At 37.4% G+C, this 15,269-nt stretch overlaps 1 protein-coding gene across 1 annotated transcript; it reads left to right on the top strand.

Annotated features, from left to right (window-relative positions):
- Nucleotides 1-12,705: 12,705 nt before the first annotated feature.
- Nucleotides 12,706-14,609, top strand: LOC121416699. The gene is made up of 2 exons (XM_041610166.1): nucleotides 12,706-14,025; nucleotides 14,095-14,609. The coding sequence occupies exons 1-2, from the start codon at nucleotides 12,723-12,725 to the stop codon at nucleotides 14,607-14,609; spliced, it is 1,818 nt and encodes a 605-aa protein (XP_041466100.1). The 5' UTR covers nucleotides 12,706-12,722.
- The last annotated feature ends 660 nt before the right edge of the window (nucleotides 14,610-15,269 follow it).

The following is a 15,269-nucleotide window of genomic DNA, read 5'->3' as shown; positions in this document are numbered from 1 at the left end:
AGGTATAAAAAGGAAATAATAAGAACAGAGATAGCGTATGGGAATGGAGGTGTATTAAATGGAGAGAGAGAGAGAATGTGTGTGGGGGGGGGGGAGAAGGGAAAACAAAAGAGGAAATTTAAAGATGAAGAACAGAGATTACGAAGGGGAATGGAGGTGTATTAGAATGGAGAGAGTGTGTATGTGTGTGTATGGAGGATGGATTAAAAAAGAAAGCAAAGATATAAATGGAGAACATAGATGAGGGGTAGAGAATGGGAGAGGGTTAGTAAAGAGAAAAGAATTTGCATGGGTGTGTGCGCGCGTGCGTGTGTGATTGTCTTAGGGAGGGAGGGTGCGTGTGTGTAGGTGTAGGTGTGGTGTGTGAATGGAGTGTGGATTACACAAGAGGGGAGAGATGAGGGTAGAGAATGGGAGAGAGTTAGTACAATAGAGAGAGAAAATAGTTTTTCGTGGGTGTGTGCGTGGGTTCTTGTGTGTGTGATAGGGTAGGAGGAATATTGATGTCAAATTTCAAATTTGAAACAAATCGAGTCAACATAAAAGAAGATTGGCAATTAGTTCAAGAGGACAACGTTCTAAAGATTAAAGGCTTGTTACGGTCAAAATGTTCACCATCCTTATCTTAATACATTGAATTCATTCTGTCATTTGTTAGCCATGGAGAAGACCAGAGTGTAATTTCAATGAAAGTATTAAGCCTGGAAAGTGGGTCGTACCGTGATATGATAGACTTCAACACTAAAGAATATCACTTGAGCAAGTGCAGGTCAACAGCAATTCAAAAGTTCTAATTTTTGGTGGCTGCTTCTCCCCCCCCCCCCCCGCCCTCCTCCCCCGTTTGATTAATACAATATGTAATCAATTTTCAAACAGGATAGGAAAGGATAGTAGTTGAGATGGAGTTATTAAAATGTAGTCCTATTTTTTATCACCACGTAGCTTATGGATCACATCAATTTTTTTGCAATCTATTCTTAACCAGTTTAATCTGAAGCACGAAAGGGTTACTCTGCTCTGGGTCTTATGTAAATGCACCTACATATATGTCATATGCGTTATACACTCACTGTTCCTTTCTTATTTTATGGAATTTCAAATGTTTCAAATGCTGTCTCATCTTCTTATGTCTCTCTTTCTCCCCGTTTAATAAACACTAATTTGCTTTAAATCATTCATATTAATATATTGTTGGGACGGATCTGAGTATTTTGGAGGATTTGGTGGAGAAAATGTTATGTTTCTTTTCTAAAAAAACAAAAACAAATCAAACACACCAATCAATCAGACTACGAAAAAAGGGAAAAAAAACTAAACGAACAACAACAAGCACGGCGACTCAAACATCCCAACTTTTTAGCTATATGTGATCACTCAAGAAAAATAAGCACTTGACAAAATAATTACGGTTCGATGACTTCAATTTATAATTAAAATGATTCGAATGCTCTCTTTGACAAATTTTCAGAGTGTTTACAACTCAAAGAAATGCCTGTATAATTTATCCAATAAATCGAAGACAACAAATAAAGTATGTCGAATATTCAAAGAAATAAGAGCTCTATCAGTAAAACAGAGTAATTGATTAAGTGACAAAATAGGATATAAACTCCAAACTAGGCCAAAGCGTTGAAAAGTTGACTGTCTACCAAAGTTGGTGTCTACTTAGCGAATTGAGTTGTTCGACCTGAACTTGGAATGATGAAATACGTAGCTATAGGCCTGCCATGTGCATCGGAGAGTGGAAACGAGATGAATCGTCGATATCAGGACAAAACTCGTCAATGGTGAGGGTCTCAGTGGAACCTGACAATTATCAGGAAAATGACGTAGGTAAAAAGTCAGCTAAAACAGGAGTCCATTTCTCCTCTACAAAAAGACCAGCCCAGACAGCATCGGTGAGGTACGCTGTTGGGAGCTAAGCCGACGATCTCGGGAGATATTGGTTCAAATCCCCATAGAGAAAGATGTAACCAAAATTGAACACTGACGACTCTACTGAAGTATCAGCAACCGGGCTTTTTTTTTAAGAGTCCCGTATCGTCAATTAAGAACGCACGAAACGCCCTTACAGGGCGAGATCTAATTGGTCATTTTGCGTAACCAAGAAAAACATTATTTACATATTATTACTAAGTTCGTGTCTCTTAGGTTTCAACACGTATTGGGAATGCTTTCTTTTGAAAATTCACCTGCTGTTCGGGAAATACTGTCTTTAAAATTAACAGGTGAATATTTCTTTACGTCTAACTAAAAAAGGCTAAATTGCTTTTGATTCTTTTTTTACACAGTATCACATAAACGAGATAAACGTGTGTTTTTTTACACAGTATCCCAAGAACGTATTTCAGGCTTCTTTGATATCCTAAAATAAACTCAGAATTTGTCACTACAATATATTCATGTATTGACATTTTAAGTACAGTGCATTAAACGGATATGTACGTCACTAATCAAATAGTGCGAGCGCGAACTGAAAATGTTTGATATTCAGACCCAAAATGGGGCGTTATAAGCAATTTTTTGTAAATCATGATACGTACCTGTCTCACTAAACAAAAAATGCGAGCGCAAAGAGCGAGCTGAAATTTTTGTATATTTTGACCCATACAGGGATATTTTAAGGACCACTTTTTTAAGGAATCAATTAACAGCATGCATATCTCAACATAGTCATCTAATGCGAATGTCAACATGGTCAAGTGCCTGTTGAATTTGTTAAAACTACATCTCAACACACAAAGCACTTTTTGTAGTTGTAATCATTATTATCTTACGCATCTCACTAATCATATATTGCGAGCGCGAAGCGCGAGCTGAATATTTAGGAAATTCCGACCTGGCGAGGGGCATTCTAAGGCTTGTTTGTAGGAATTCACTAAGACCAAGCGTATTTCACTAACCAAACGATGCGAGCGCGAAGCGCGAGCTGAACATTTCTTATATTCAGATTTATTTCATAAAAGGGGGCAATTACTTTAAATAGTCATGGAAAAGAAGCATATGTCACTACATAAAACAATAATAACTTGAAATGCGAGGAAATATATTTCGTGTAAATTGACTTGAAAACGGGAGGTTTCAGTACTGTAGGATCATATATCACGTTGAACAGTCAATGCAAGCACAGGAACAATACAGACATAGGCCCTGAAATCATGTTTCATAAAATTATGAAAAACGTTTTTTTATGCAAAAATAATTACAATGAACAATAACTTATTCTTTGCCACTACGTTTTCTCTTCCTTCTTTTCTTTTCCCCGTTTTTTTAATTTTTTGGGGGGTCAGCCGATGGCGGCGGGGGGGGGGTGGGCACGTGCCCCCATGCACCCACTAGTTACACCAATGTATTCACAAGAAGCACTGAAGCACGCCCCTCATCGATACCCTCATTGTGAAGCTCATACCAGCTCTAATTATATGACGAGTGAGAAGGGTGTGGTTGTGAAGTTTCCCAAAGGGCCTTGAAATTATTGTTAAAGAGTTATTTATGTTTTACATTTAACGAGCAAAAACCGATACAATATATAGCTTTTCGCTCAAAAAAATATGATTTTGGTTAAATTTCTATATTTCGGCATACCCGCCTGATTTCCAGTAGGTAATATACAACACATCCTAGAAATGTACGACAAATCGTTTTTGTTTTTTTGTAAAGCGCACACAAATTGTGTATTTATTTTTCAAACAAAGTTTCTATATATTATTACGACCCAACATTTAGTTGTTGTAATTTGGTAATAAAACTAAGTTAGGGGCTTGCCTTTTATACAAGCTTTGTTTTTTTTTCAGCGAGACCCACCGTTTTACTTTTAAATACAAATTTCATCTGAGATAACATGTATTTATTTAATGAATTGATTATGTTATACATATATATTATCTATGTTTTGTAGTATTTTCGACCATGTTATGTTATGTTTATCATATTATGTACAATTGTGAAACGGAAATCAATAAATCAAATCAATCCCTGGGGTGGGGTGATTCAGCACTACCAGTGCCCCTGTTTCCCTATTGTCACTATACCGTACACATGGAGCAATGCCAGTCCAAGTTTATTTCCTATTTTGCTGGTGTAATGTCTAGTATTTCACGAGTTGTTATCTCTCTGAATCTCTCTCTTTCTTTTCTCTTCTCTCTTTCCCTGCTTATTTCTTTGTGAAGTGTTCAATATTTAGCAGTTCATTATGTCTCTCATTTCACTCCCTTTTCATAAATATTCCTTTGCTTTAATTCATATTCATGTTAATCTATTCACAAGAAACACTGAAGCATGTCTCTCATCGATTTACCATCGTGACTGATAACTCCTCCAATCAGAAACGCTTTAATCATGTGACCTCTAATAAATCATGACGTTTACCTTTTTTGCCTTTGATATAGTGCGTCCCACAAAAAAGGAAGCCCATTTTCTGAGATAGATTTCACAATAAAAATGAATATGTTTTTATAATGAATTTGATACTCATGTCAAGAGTGGAATCTCATCTCTCATTTTAAAACCCACAGTTTTAATAGAAAATCGCTTACACACGGCAAATTACAAAATATTGAGGCATATAAGAATCGATTTGCGTAGAAACTTACGTGTGAAATTGAATCCACTGTCATTTAAGGGATCACTTGAGAGAAACTTAACAAAGAATTCAAAAGGAATGCTAATGAGTTAGTCGTCAAATATGCACGGTCGTCGTATCACGAACAATGTTGTCAAATTTTTCTTCGCATTCTGGATTTGAGATTAAAATTTCAAACTCGTCTTGCTCAATAATGCATGGTGTTCGTCTCATGCTATAAAGAGGAATAATTGAATTATTTGATTATGTAAATGAAATATAAGAATTCATTTGCCTTTGAATTGAAAATACATAGGAATCCCGGGCTTTTTTTCTGGGACGCACTGTATATGAGGTGTAAAAAAGACCTCGTCAGATTCTAAAAATATACTTACCGTTCCTTTTTAACTTTGGGAAATGTCAAATATTTCATAGATTGGTTCTCTCTCTCTCTATTATCTATTCTCCTCAATATCACTGCTATACTATCTCTGTGTCTATTTCTTCTTCTCTTTACTTTAATTCGTATTCATATCAATCAAGGGGTCGTGTGGTCCAGTGGTTAGAGCATTGGACTCATAATCGCAAAGTTGTGAGTTCGAATCCCTACCCTGCCATTGTCTCCACTTTGATAAAAAGGCCAGAGAGTTACATCTGTCGTCTATAAGGTCAGCCACTAAGACTGATTAACCTAGACGTAAAATCTTTCCTAGGTAATTGGTTATACCAGCTTGGCGTTTACCAGCAAAACGCTGTCCTGCCATAAACAGAAACAGAATCTATTCAGAATACTCATTGAATTTCATCAATTGTCGACGCTCCCACCATGAAGCTATTATTATCATGTTCCATGCAAACATGTGACTACTGAAAACTGGGTTGTGACATTTCTCTCAATTCATATTTAATATTCATCCGCTCACAGAAGTACAGCCTAGCCATGTGTGAAAATTACCCCTGAAATAAGGGAATTACCACTGCGTAATTCATAGACGTGTAACGACATTGGTCATGTACATACGCCATCTTGTCTCACAGCATAGATAATTATACTTTAACACATCGGTCTCTGAAGTTTATACAAAGTTTTAAGATAACATCAAAACGATCATTTCTTTTCAAGAGATCATCATAGAAGGTGACGTCATAATACATCAGAGAGGATCTATAAAAACAAGGTGAGTAATAAAGGTCGTTATACCCTACAACAGGGGTTCTCAAACTTTTTCTTTGAAGGGCCAGATGAGACAACAAGTAAACCTGAAAGGGCCTGGGTGGAGTGGATAATTAGAAAAAAATGTACGCAAAGCGGAAAGACCCTTGCGGTCGGTGTCCGAGATGCTCTCTTTTGCAATCTGACCCTTATTTTTGGAGCATTTAATAAAAAAATATAACAGTTTTATATGGAACGCAGGCAAAATAAGAAAAGTTTTCAAAATGCAGCGAGAGAGAGTCAATATTAATGAAAACAAAATTTTAGTTTCTATATTGTACCTGGTATTGAGGAGACAGGTAATGTCTTAAAGTACCAATATTTTTGGTAGTCAAAGTAAAATTAATAATAAAGTATGTCTGTTGTAGACTCTAACAAGGATGTCAGTCTCCTAGTCACTTTCAATATACATGTGAAAAGTGTCTGTCAGCAACAAGTTGCTTGAACCTTGGCACAGACAAAGGCACTGGTACAAATGTTCACTGGTCAAGCAGGGGCCGAGGAAGCGCGGGGGGGGGGGTCGGCCCCCACTTTTTTCCCAAACCATGCACAAACAACGTAAAAATATGATTGCGATTTTTTTGCATGGCCAGCCACCACCCCCCCCCCCCCCCCCCACTTTGAAAACCTTTCCGCGGCCCCTGTCAAGGTACTTCGGTATGAGTTCTTAAACAGTGTTCATTGTGGAAATGTACTTTCGCACCTGTATGTTGATCCAAACATGGTGAGAACAGCGGTGGTCATCTAATAAGAGAGTAGATCGAACAGACAGAAAAGACTCTACTAAACTTTGTTTAAAAGTCAACTGTCAAGGTACTTCGGTATGAGTTCTTTAAAAGTGTTCATTGTGGAAATGTAGTTTCGCACCTGTATGTTGATCCAAACATGGTGAGAACAGCGGTGGTCATCTAATAAGAGAGTAGATCGAACAGACAGAAAAGACTCTACTAAACTTTGTTTAAAAGTCAACTGTCAAGGTACTTCGGTATGAGTTCTTTAAAAGTGTTCATTGTGGAAATGTAGTTTCGCACCTGTATGTTGATCCAAACATGGTGAGAACAGCGGTGGTCATCTAATAAGAGAGTAGATCGAACAGACAGAAAAGACTCTACTAAACTTTGTTTAAAAGTCAAATTAATTTACCTGCCATTACTTTTATTACGGTTAGGTCTACAAAGATACACATTGTAATCATATTGAGCTATGTTTCATATTGTGACCTAAAAATAAAAATAAAAAATGACACTTTATAAATGCTCTTATGAGAAAACGATATTGGTCGGAGTTTCTATTCATAGTTTGTTTGAAACATTATCTGAAAGTGAAGAATTTCCAATGGCAAAGGGGAAACGCTCTTGTAGTTTGGGTTTTTAGATGAGTATTTTGTTTCCTTTATCAATCTTGGTGATCTCTAGAAAGACTGATCTCATTAGATTTAGTAGTTGTGAGTACATGTAGTAGTATAATTCCAAACTAGCTGATTTGTAAGTAATGTCTGCAGATGCATGTTTTTTCGGTTGAAAGGAATATGACTGAGATTTGAACCTCTTTTTCTTCTTGCTCATCTCTTCCTTTCCTCTACAGTGCGTATAAAAAATTGCACTTAGGAGAATCCTAATATATATATATGTGTGTGTGTAAAATATCCTAAAGATTTTTTCCACAATTAGAAATTGGTACAGGTCTCTTTAAAAGAATGACGATATAACTGCTACTTTCCGCTTGAGTGAGCACCACTTACTTTTGAAAAGTTCGGAAAAAATTATTTACACAGAAATTAAAAAATAGTTATATGGATAAAGGTAAACATCAATCATGAAGAGTTCATTGACTTTATAAAAATAGTAATTTGAAAATATGCTTTACCTTTTTAATTTGTTTCCTTGCCCGAAATAGTTCATAGAGCCCCAATGCCCCCCCCCCCCACACACACACACCAAGGCATTATGACGGCATCTGGCTTTACACAGAGATGAATGGCTTGATTGGCATTATTTTCGTTCTGTTTATCATTGTCATGCTCGGGAAAAGTGTCTAGAAACAAGAAGTAAAATGAAAAGGGACATCAAAACTTATGCACTAAATATAATAGCTTAGTAAAAATGCTGGAAATATCCCAAATATATATATGTTTTTTTTTTACATTCAGATTTTTCTTCAGATCCAGCTGGCACAACCGCGTAGCCAGGATTTCATTTTGGAGGGGGCGGTAAATGCACGCAAAGCGTGCCAAGACGTACAGAGCGCGCGAAGCGCGCTCCCTAGGGGGTGGGTGCAGGGAGGGGGAGTTTCCCCCTCCCGCGCGAAGCGCGAAGCTTTTGGTGTTTCATAAATTAAAATGAAAAGGAGCCGTCTCTCTTGTCTCTAGTGCCTATTTCAGCTCCAATTCAGTTGACTCATTGTGATTTTGAATATTGTTTTCATGAATCTAATTTGTTTTCAAAAAGTGATTGTGAACGCACAAAAAAGGAATACATTGGAGGAAATTAAAATAATAATACCCTCGCGCGAAGCGCGGAAGCTAAAGCGTTTTATCAGTTTTTTTGCCATGAAAAGGGTCCCGACTAAAGGGTCTTCTCAAAGATATATTGAATACTTCCCTTGGAAAGATCAGATTTGATTACAAACAATTTAGCGACAGTGCATATCTTTAACTCGCAAAATAGAGGAGAAGAAGTGTATATATGCCGGGAGAAAGATATTCAGTCCCGCGCAGAGCAATGAAACTCTGAAATTTCAAAGGGCGGACGTTTCATCAAAATAATGCAGATACGTCTAATACCACCATTGGCTCTAATTGAAATGATTTTTTAAGATTATTGAACTTCTTTATGAGGAAATATTGCGCAAAAAAGTTGAAACTTCTGTGATTTATTGAAATTGAATTTAAAAAAAAGAGGATTCCTAATTTCTTTTGACTTATCATCCTGAAGTGCTTCATTTTGAATAATAAAGAAACTTAAGTGTCATTCTAAATTTCAAACTGAGGGCGCAAAACAGGGCAGGAGATGAATGTGAAGGGAAATGACATGAAGTTTAATAGAATTTGATAAAAAAAAAATATTGTACTTCTTTATTTAATACGACGCGAATTTTAGGAACCTGTTTGCCCCAGAATTATGGTTGTTTGGTAATGAGCTGAAAAGCAGGAGAAGTTGACTTTATGGAGGTTGCGGCAGAAATTGATATAAAATTTTACCCGCCCGGAGCCGACCGGACCAGAAGTTGCACGATCAATTAAAAAAAAAAGATAACTTCATATACTTTGGCGTAGCCTTACTCTAATTCCATGCCCTAATGGATACATTTGAACTTTAACCGGTAAGAAACACATACACCTGAGGTGGAAAAACAGGGTTAGAGAAAGGGTGGGGAAACAATGGAGAATTGCAATATTGTCATTTAACCGCGCGCAGCACGGAAGAAAAATTCATATATGAATTTAAAGCAAGAATGATGGAGTTTCTCTTTTAAGAAAAAAAAAAGAATAAAAAGAAAAAAAAAACAAAGCTACCTTTCTTCCCTTTCCTTTCCTCCCTTCCCTTTTTCTTTTCTCCTCTCTTTTTTTCCCTTCTTTTTTTCTTTTTGGGGACGTTTTGGGGGGGGGGCGACCGCCCCCACCGCCCCCCCTGGCTACGCGCCTGAGCTGGGACAAGAAAGGTAATGGTTGTGCTTACCTCGGGTTAAAATGTAAGCTTGGGTTGCAAAATTGTTACAGAATGTTGAAATTTATATTTTTATTCAAATAAATGAAAATGAAAAAAAGTATGAGAAATGAACCGCACGGTCAGTTTGTTTCTCCCATTTTTCATTGACACAGCGTGAATAATAAGCATTTCTGCGCAAACCGATTTCTGTGAGATTTATTAAAATGGACAGTGCTCACTCAAGTGTAGCATTCCGTCAAAAAATTGCTTTCATTTGAAAGGTGAGACCAAAACCCAAGAACATAACAGATCACTCCAGGTTGTTTCTTTTTCAATTCCAAGAACTTAATCAATGAAAGTGTAAGCTTGTTATCGATACGTACTGTATAAGCAGGGATATGGAATCCCTGGTATAAGTGAGAGAATAAATAAAAACGGAGCTACAAAACTTCAGTTCGTGAGAACAATGTTCGGGGTAGGAGGGGTATGAAACATTCCACATCGAGGCTTACGCACATTCACATATCAAACTGCTTATGATTACTCGAAGCGTAAAGAATATGATTGTATATATACATGTATATAAACCAAGAAAGCTTCAACGAGCACACACGAAAAACCTCTATCAACATTATAGATTAAAGTTATAGACCAATTTCACGGCCGGTTTATGTATTTGGCCCTCTATCGGCGACGCCATTGCTGCGGTGGGCAAGTGCGCTGACCGCGCTTGGCTCTGTGTACAAATTCAATAAAAGATTACAGATAAGCTCTGATATTGTGTCATTAAATTCATCATAAAACAATAAAATAAAGCATGGACACCTGGGTAGACGATGTAAGACAATGGCCATATCTGACCGATGAAGGTATGATGAATTTTTGCGCTTTGGCTACTTTTCCCCTTAGTTTTGTCAGTAAAAGTGAGTTAATGATGACCAAGAATCGCTGTTGGTTTTCATCAGGGAGCTCACTTCTTGTTGCTAGTAAATTGTGTTAGAGTAGCGGGAGAGTGAGAGAGAGGATGAGAGAGGGGAGAGGGGGAGCTAGTATGTGTGATAGGAGGGGACAGTGAGAGGGGAGAGGGGAATAGTGAGAAAGGGGGGAGGGTAGTGAGAGAGAGAGAGAGAGGGGCTAGCGAGAGAGTGTGTGAGAGAGGGATAGTGTAATACAGAGAAGGGGATAGTGAGAGGGAGAGCGGGAGGGATAGTGTGAGATAGAGAGGGAGAGGGAGAGGGAGAGAGGGGGGGGACTGATATTTCCATCTAAGTCCTTTCTGTTGATGTTTTTTATCCACTGGCGACGCATTCCTTCATCACGGCCTGGAAACCTATGCAGGGAGTACGGCTTCACACACAAACAGGCTTCATGAGTCCAAGGCGAGTGAATTTCACATTCACTTTGCTTCCAATCCTGAAGCTTTCTCCAATTGTTGTGGCAATTGAACACAGCACAGCTGCGACCTGAACTTCTCCGATTAATGCTCATTGTGAATCTTACAAGAAATCTGCTCAATTGGTCCAAAATAAAAAAAAAATCGAACGAATGTACCAAATACCCTATTGACTTGTGTACTATAAAAGTTGATTCGCCCACCGCAGCATGGCGACCAGTCTGCTGCCCTCTCACGTTGTGAAATTGGTCTATTGGTTAACATTGGTTTGACTTTTGACAAATCTGAGCTAGAAGGTCATACTTGTCACCTGTGTCTGTGATATGTTACAAAAATGAAGCCCGGAAAAAATTGTGTTCGAAAATAATTATTAAGTGCTTGAAAAATTGAAATATAAAGTGACCGGAAACACCATCTTAATTTCATCCCATACACTTATGTTTACTATATATGCGTCTATAAGACGCCTATTTACAAAATCAGGGTTTGCCTTTATAGTTTTAGCTTTTCATTCTCGATAATGGTTGTTTTCAGGGTTTATTAGTTCTAATACATGCACTTGTTCACATGTTTCATCTTGGTTGGAGAATTTTTTAAATCGGCTGCTCACAAAGTTAAACAATACAGTAACGGAGATATTGAATATTAAAATTTGACAATATTTTGTGAAAACGGGTAGGCCTATATATATATACAGTTAATGGTATGTGCGTGAGCAATATGTCTCCAAGTAACAAATTAAGAAAATATGATCTTACATATTGAATCAAATGTCAATCCTATTTTCTCATTTTTTGTGGAAAAAAGGTCTTGAGACGGTTGGGAGATTCATATCAACAAAGCCAAAATTGTAAAGAAGGGTTCCTTAGAAATAGCAAAAAAAACATATATTTATACAATTCCCAATTTTTATTGTAACATTTGTCTGACATTATTCTTTCTATTCTTCAATTCATATCATTTTCAGCCTGGAGTACACCTCAACTTTCCGCTGCATCAGCAAACATGTCATCTTCGGTGAATATTTGGTGAACAAGGTATCTTAGAAAGCGCTTACCACAACAGGTAATATGTCAAATTGTGAAAAGCAAAAGTTGTCTTATTTTATCACAACAATCAGAGATATTTTTTCCTGTGATTTATGCCATCGTTAATTTAAACATTTTGTGATTAAGAATGAGAATCATGTGGTCCAGTACGGGTTCGGGTCGTGTGGTCCAGTGGTAAGAGCATTGGACTCATAATCGCAAGGTTGTGAGTTCGAATCCCAACTGTGTCATTGTCTCTACTTTGATAAAAAAGGCCCAAGATTGATATCTGTCGTCTATTACGTCAGCCACTATGACTGATTAACCTAGACGTTAAATGTTTCCAAGGTAATTGGTTATATACCAGCTTGGCGTTTACCAGCAAAAAATGCTGTCCTGCCGAGTTCCTACGGGAGTTACCACAAACAGAAACAGAAGAATTGTTCATAATAGGGCATTTGCCAACGTAAGGAGAAAAGTCGTTTCTATGACTTATTATTTCTCTCTGCTTCTTTCTTCCACTTTCTCTCTATCTCTCTCTAAATTTTTCATCCTTCTCTCCCTTTCTCCCTAGATGGTTTAACTTTCTTTTTCTCTCTCTCCTATTCTTACTCTCACTCTCATTCTTTCTTTTTTATTTCTTTAACCGCTACTCTGTATCCCTCCCTCCATCTCTATCCCACCCCCCCCCCTTTATTCAAATCACCCCTATTTTTCCGTTTGCATTCTCTCTCCTCCACTCTAACTCTCCCTCTTTATAAATCTTTACCACCCAATCTGCCCCTCTCTCTCTCTGTCTTTATCTATCTATCTATCTATCTTCCCTTTTTTAAATATATTTTTTGTCTTCCATTTTCATCAGATCAGTACTCTGATCACCATGGCAACTAACTTCACCCCAGACCAACAATGTGAAGGAAAGGAGTGTCAATCAATCACAGATGTGACGTACTACGTGGAGGAGAAGAAGAGACTCTGTGATGACTGCGCCTCTAAAGAAGGATGCATCGCAAGAGTTAAAAGAGGTGTACCAAATATTTATTGTGAAGAACATGATGAAAAGGTAAAATTATATTGTAAATCTCATGGCGTTCCATTGTGTTATTCATGCGCTATGATCAAACATCTACAGCCTTGCCAGAGACAAGATATAAATGATGCAATAAAAGAAAGTGGGGCGAGGCTAACAGTTCTAAAAGAAAAAGGGAGGGACAAATTGAAAGAAGGTCGTCTTTATGAAGATGAAATTGACCAATGCACGAAAGACACAGACACCCATCTACAAGCTTTGAAAGATGAAGTTAATTCGACAATCAAGGAGGCGATCAACATAGATAAAGTCAAGGAGAAGATGGAGGCTGACAAAATTAATCAAGCATTTGATGGTAAGAATCAAGTACTCCGAGAAGAGATAATGAAGATCAATGAAAAGATTCGAAAGAACAATGAAGAGAGAGATAAACAACTTGAATTAATCCATACAAATGCACAGATTAGACAAAGACACATGGACAATAAGAAGATTGGTCTTCATAGAGACATTGATAACATTGTTAAAGAGAAGGATAGGAAAATCAGAGAGTTGATGAAATCAATGCAGGATGACACAAAAACAATAGAGAATGCAATACAGACCATAGATACAGTACTAGAAGACGATAAAAACATTGTTAAAGACGGTCATAGTATGAACATGTCAGTGAGTGATAAACTAAAGAAACGACTTTATAAGAATGATGTGAAACAAATCACTGATAGAATATCAGATGTGAGGTTTGTGAAGGGTGTTGGGAGAGAGAAGTATGATGGTAGGATTGGTGGTCATGATGGCGAGTGGATGCTTAGTGATACAATCAGTGTTGAAGATAAAATCACATTCCCACTTATTGTGGGATGCATAGATGAATGTAATGTGATCATCACAGATGTGGAGTCAGATAGCCATACATACATGTTAGATATAAACACTAAACACATCCAGAGAGTGATAACGGGTACTGATACATCATGTGTTCTCTCCTGTGCATTACTGAATGGTGAAAAGATAGTATGTGGTAGACTGTGTGAAGGTTGTACAGGGGACAGTTTGACTGAATCCATCAGTGTGTATGACAGACAATGGATACACTTAAATGACGTCACAATACCAAGAAACAAATCTTACGATATCGCGTCATCTTCTGGTCGCTTAACTCGTCTTTTCTCCCGGTTACCTTTTAAAGAGGTTAAGAACAAAACGGACGATATCTCAGGGGTGTATGTAGCTGTTGACCGTGATGGGATGATCATCGCTGCTGAGTGTGATCAGTCTAAGATATACGTCATCAACCCAGCTGATAGTAAGATCGTGAAAACCATCAAATGTAAACAGAATGTACAGATGCGAGGTGTGCTATCATCAGGTCACATCATCGCTCAACCTTACCCTCATGATAAGAGAGTACTAATCATAGACAGACAGGGTGGTCAAAGGGAAATCCCCCACAGTGATGTCATCTTGAATGTCAGTGTCGATCATATAACAGACGACCTCTACGTCGTGACATCAGATGATGAGTACAAGACGTGTGTGATTGATCAGGTGATCAGTGGGAGTGAAGTGAAGAAGAGAAGGGTGACGTCATTCCCTCTATCAACTGAAATGACTGATGGGAATGATAGCTGGGGTTGCCTTACATCATCTCGTGTAATGATCTCGTCATCAGGCAAGATAATTGCTTCTGATGGAGATAGTATTTTCGTATTTGAAAAGAGAATCTCACTATAGAATGATGATATATTGGGATCACTTTTATTTTCCGTGTCATTTTGAAAGATAGATAGCCATACACACCATGAAATAGAGGGGCAGATAATGATCAGATTCAACTGAACACGGTGACCGAACAAATTTAGTTTAGAATGGGCACGCGGACTTACTAGGAAAAGATTCCTGAGATTTATCAAAAAATTTAATGAAAAGATATAAAACAAAATAAATTGGAATCATTCACGCTTAATATAACTGGAATTTCGCATGAAGCGAGGAATGTGCATTTTCTTCATGAAAAAAGTGTAACCTATTTCCAGAAATACATGTATATACCAAGGGGGCTGTCGGACACTGTTTGAAATAATCTGTTTCGTCTGTCATTCTAATAACATTCATGTTTCTATCAGCGAACAAAAAGATGGAAAATCAATGTAAAAATCATCTCAATTTTTGGCTTTTATTTTGCGAACAATGAACCGGGTGGCTGCATGAAATATTAGGCTTCAACCAATATTTAATGAATTCAACACGTTACAAAGTAAAAAAAAAATAGTAAACATGGTGATATAAAGTGAAATTGGCAAGCCAAGTTCCAATGCTTGGACAAAGATTCAGATTCATTTATTATTGATCCATTATAAAATGCATAAAAATGTATTTATGCTGCATCTCATT

Source organism: Lytechinus variegatus, chromosome 6 (assembly GCF_018143015.1).
Source record: "Lytechinus variegatus isolate NC3 chromosome 6, Lvar_3.0, whole genome shotgun sequence".
Classification (NCBI taxonomy): Eukaryota; Metazoa; Echinodermata; class Echinoidea; order Temnopleuroida; family Toxopneustidae; genus Lytechinus; species Lytechinus variegatus.
The sequence above is the reverse complement of the archived record's forward strand: the minus strand, read 5'-3'. Positions and strand labels throughout refer to the sequence as shown.

Coding starts and splice junctions, on each gene's coding strand:
- LOC121416699 (XM_041610166.1), top strand. CDS start 12,723: ATGGCAACTAACTTCACCCCAGACCAACAATGTGAAGGAAAGGAGTGT. Junction 14,026..14,094: donor CGATATCGCGTCATCTTCTG/GTCGCTTAACTC, acceptor ACGATATCTCAG/GGGTGTATGTAGCTGTTGAC.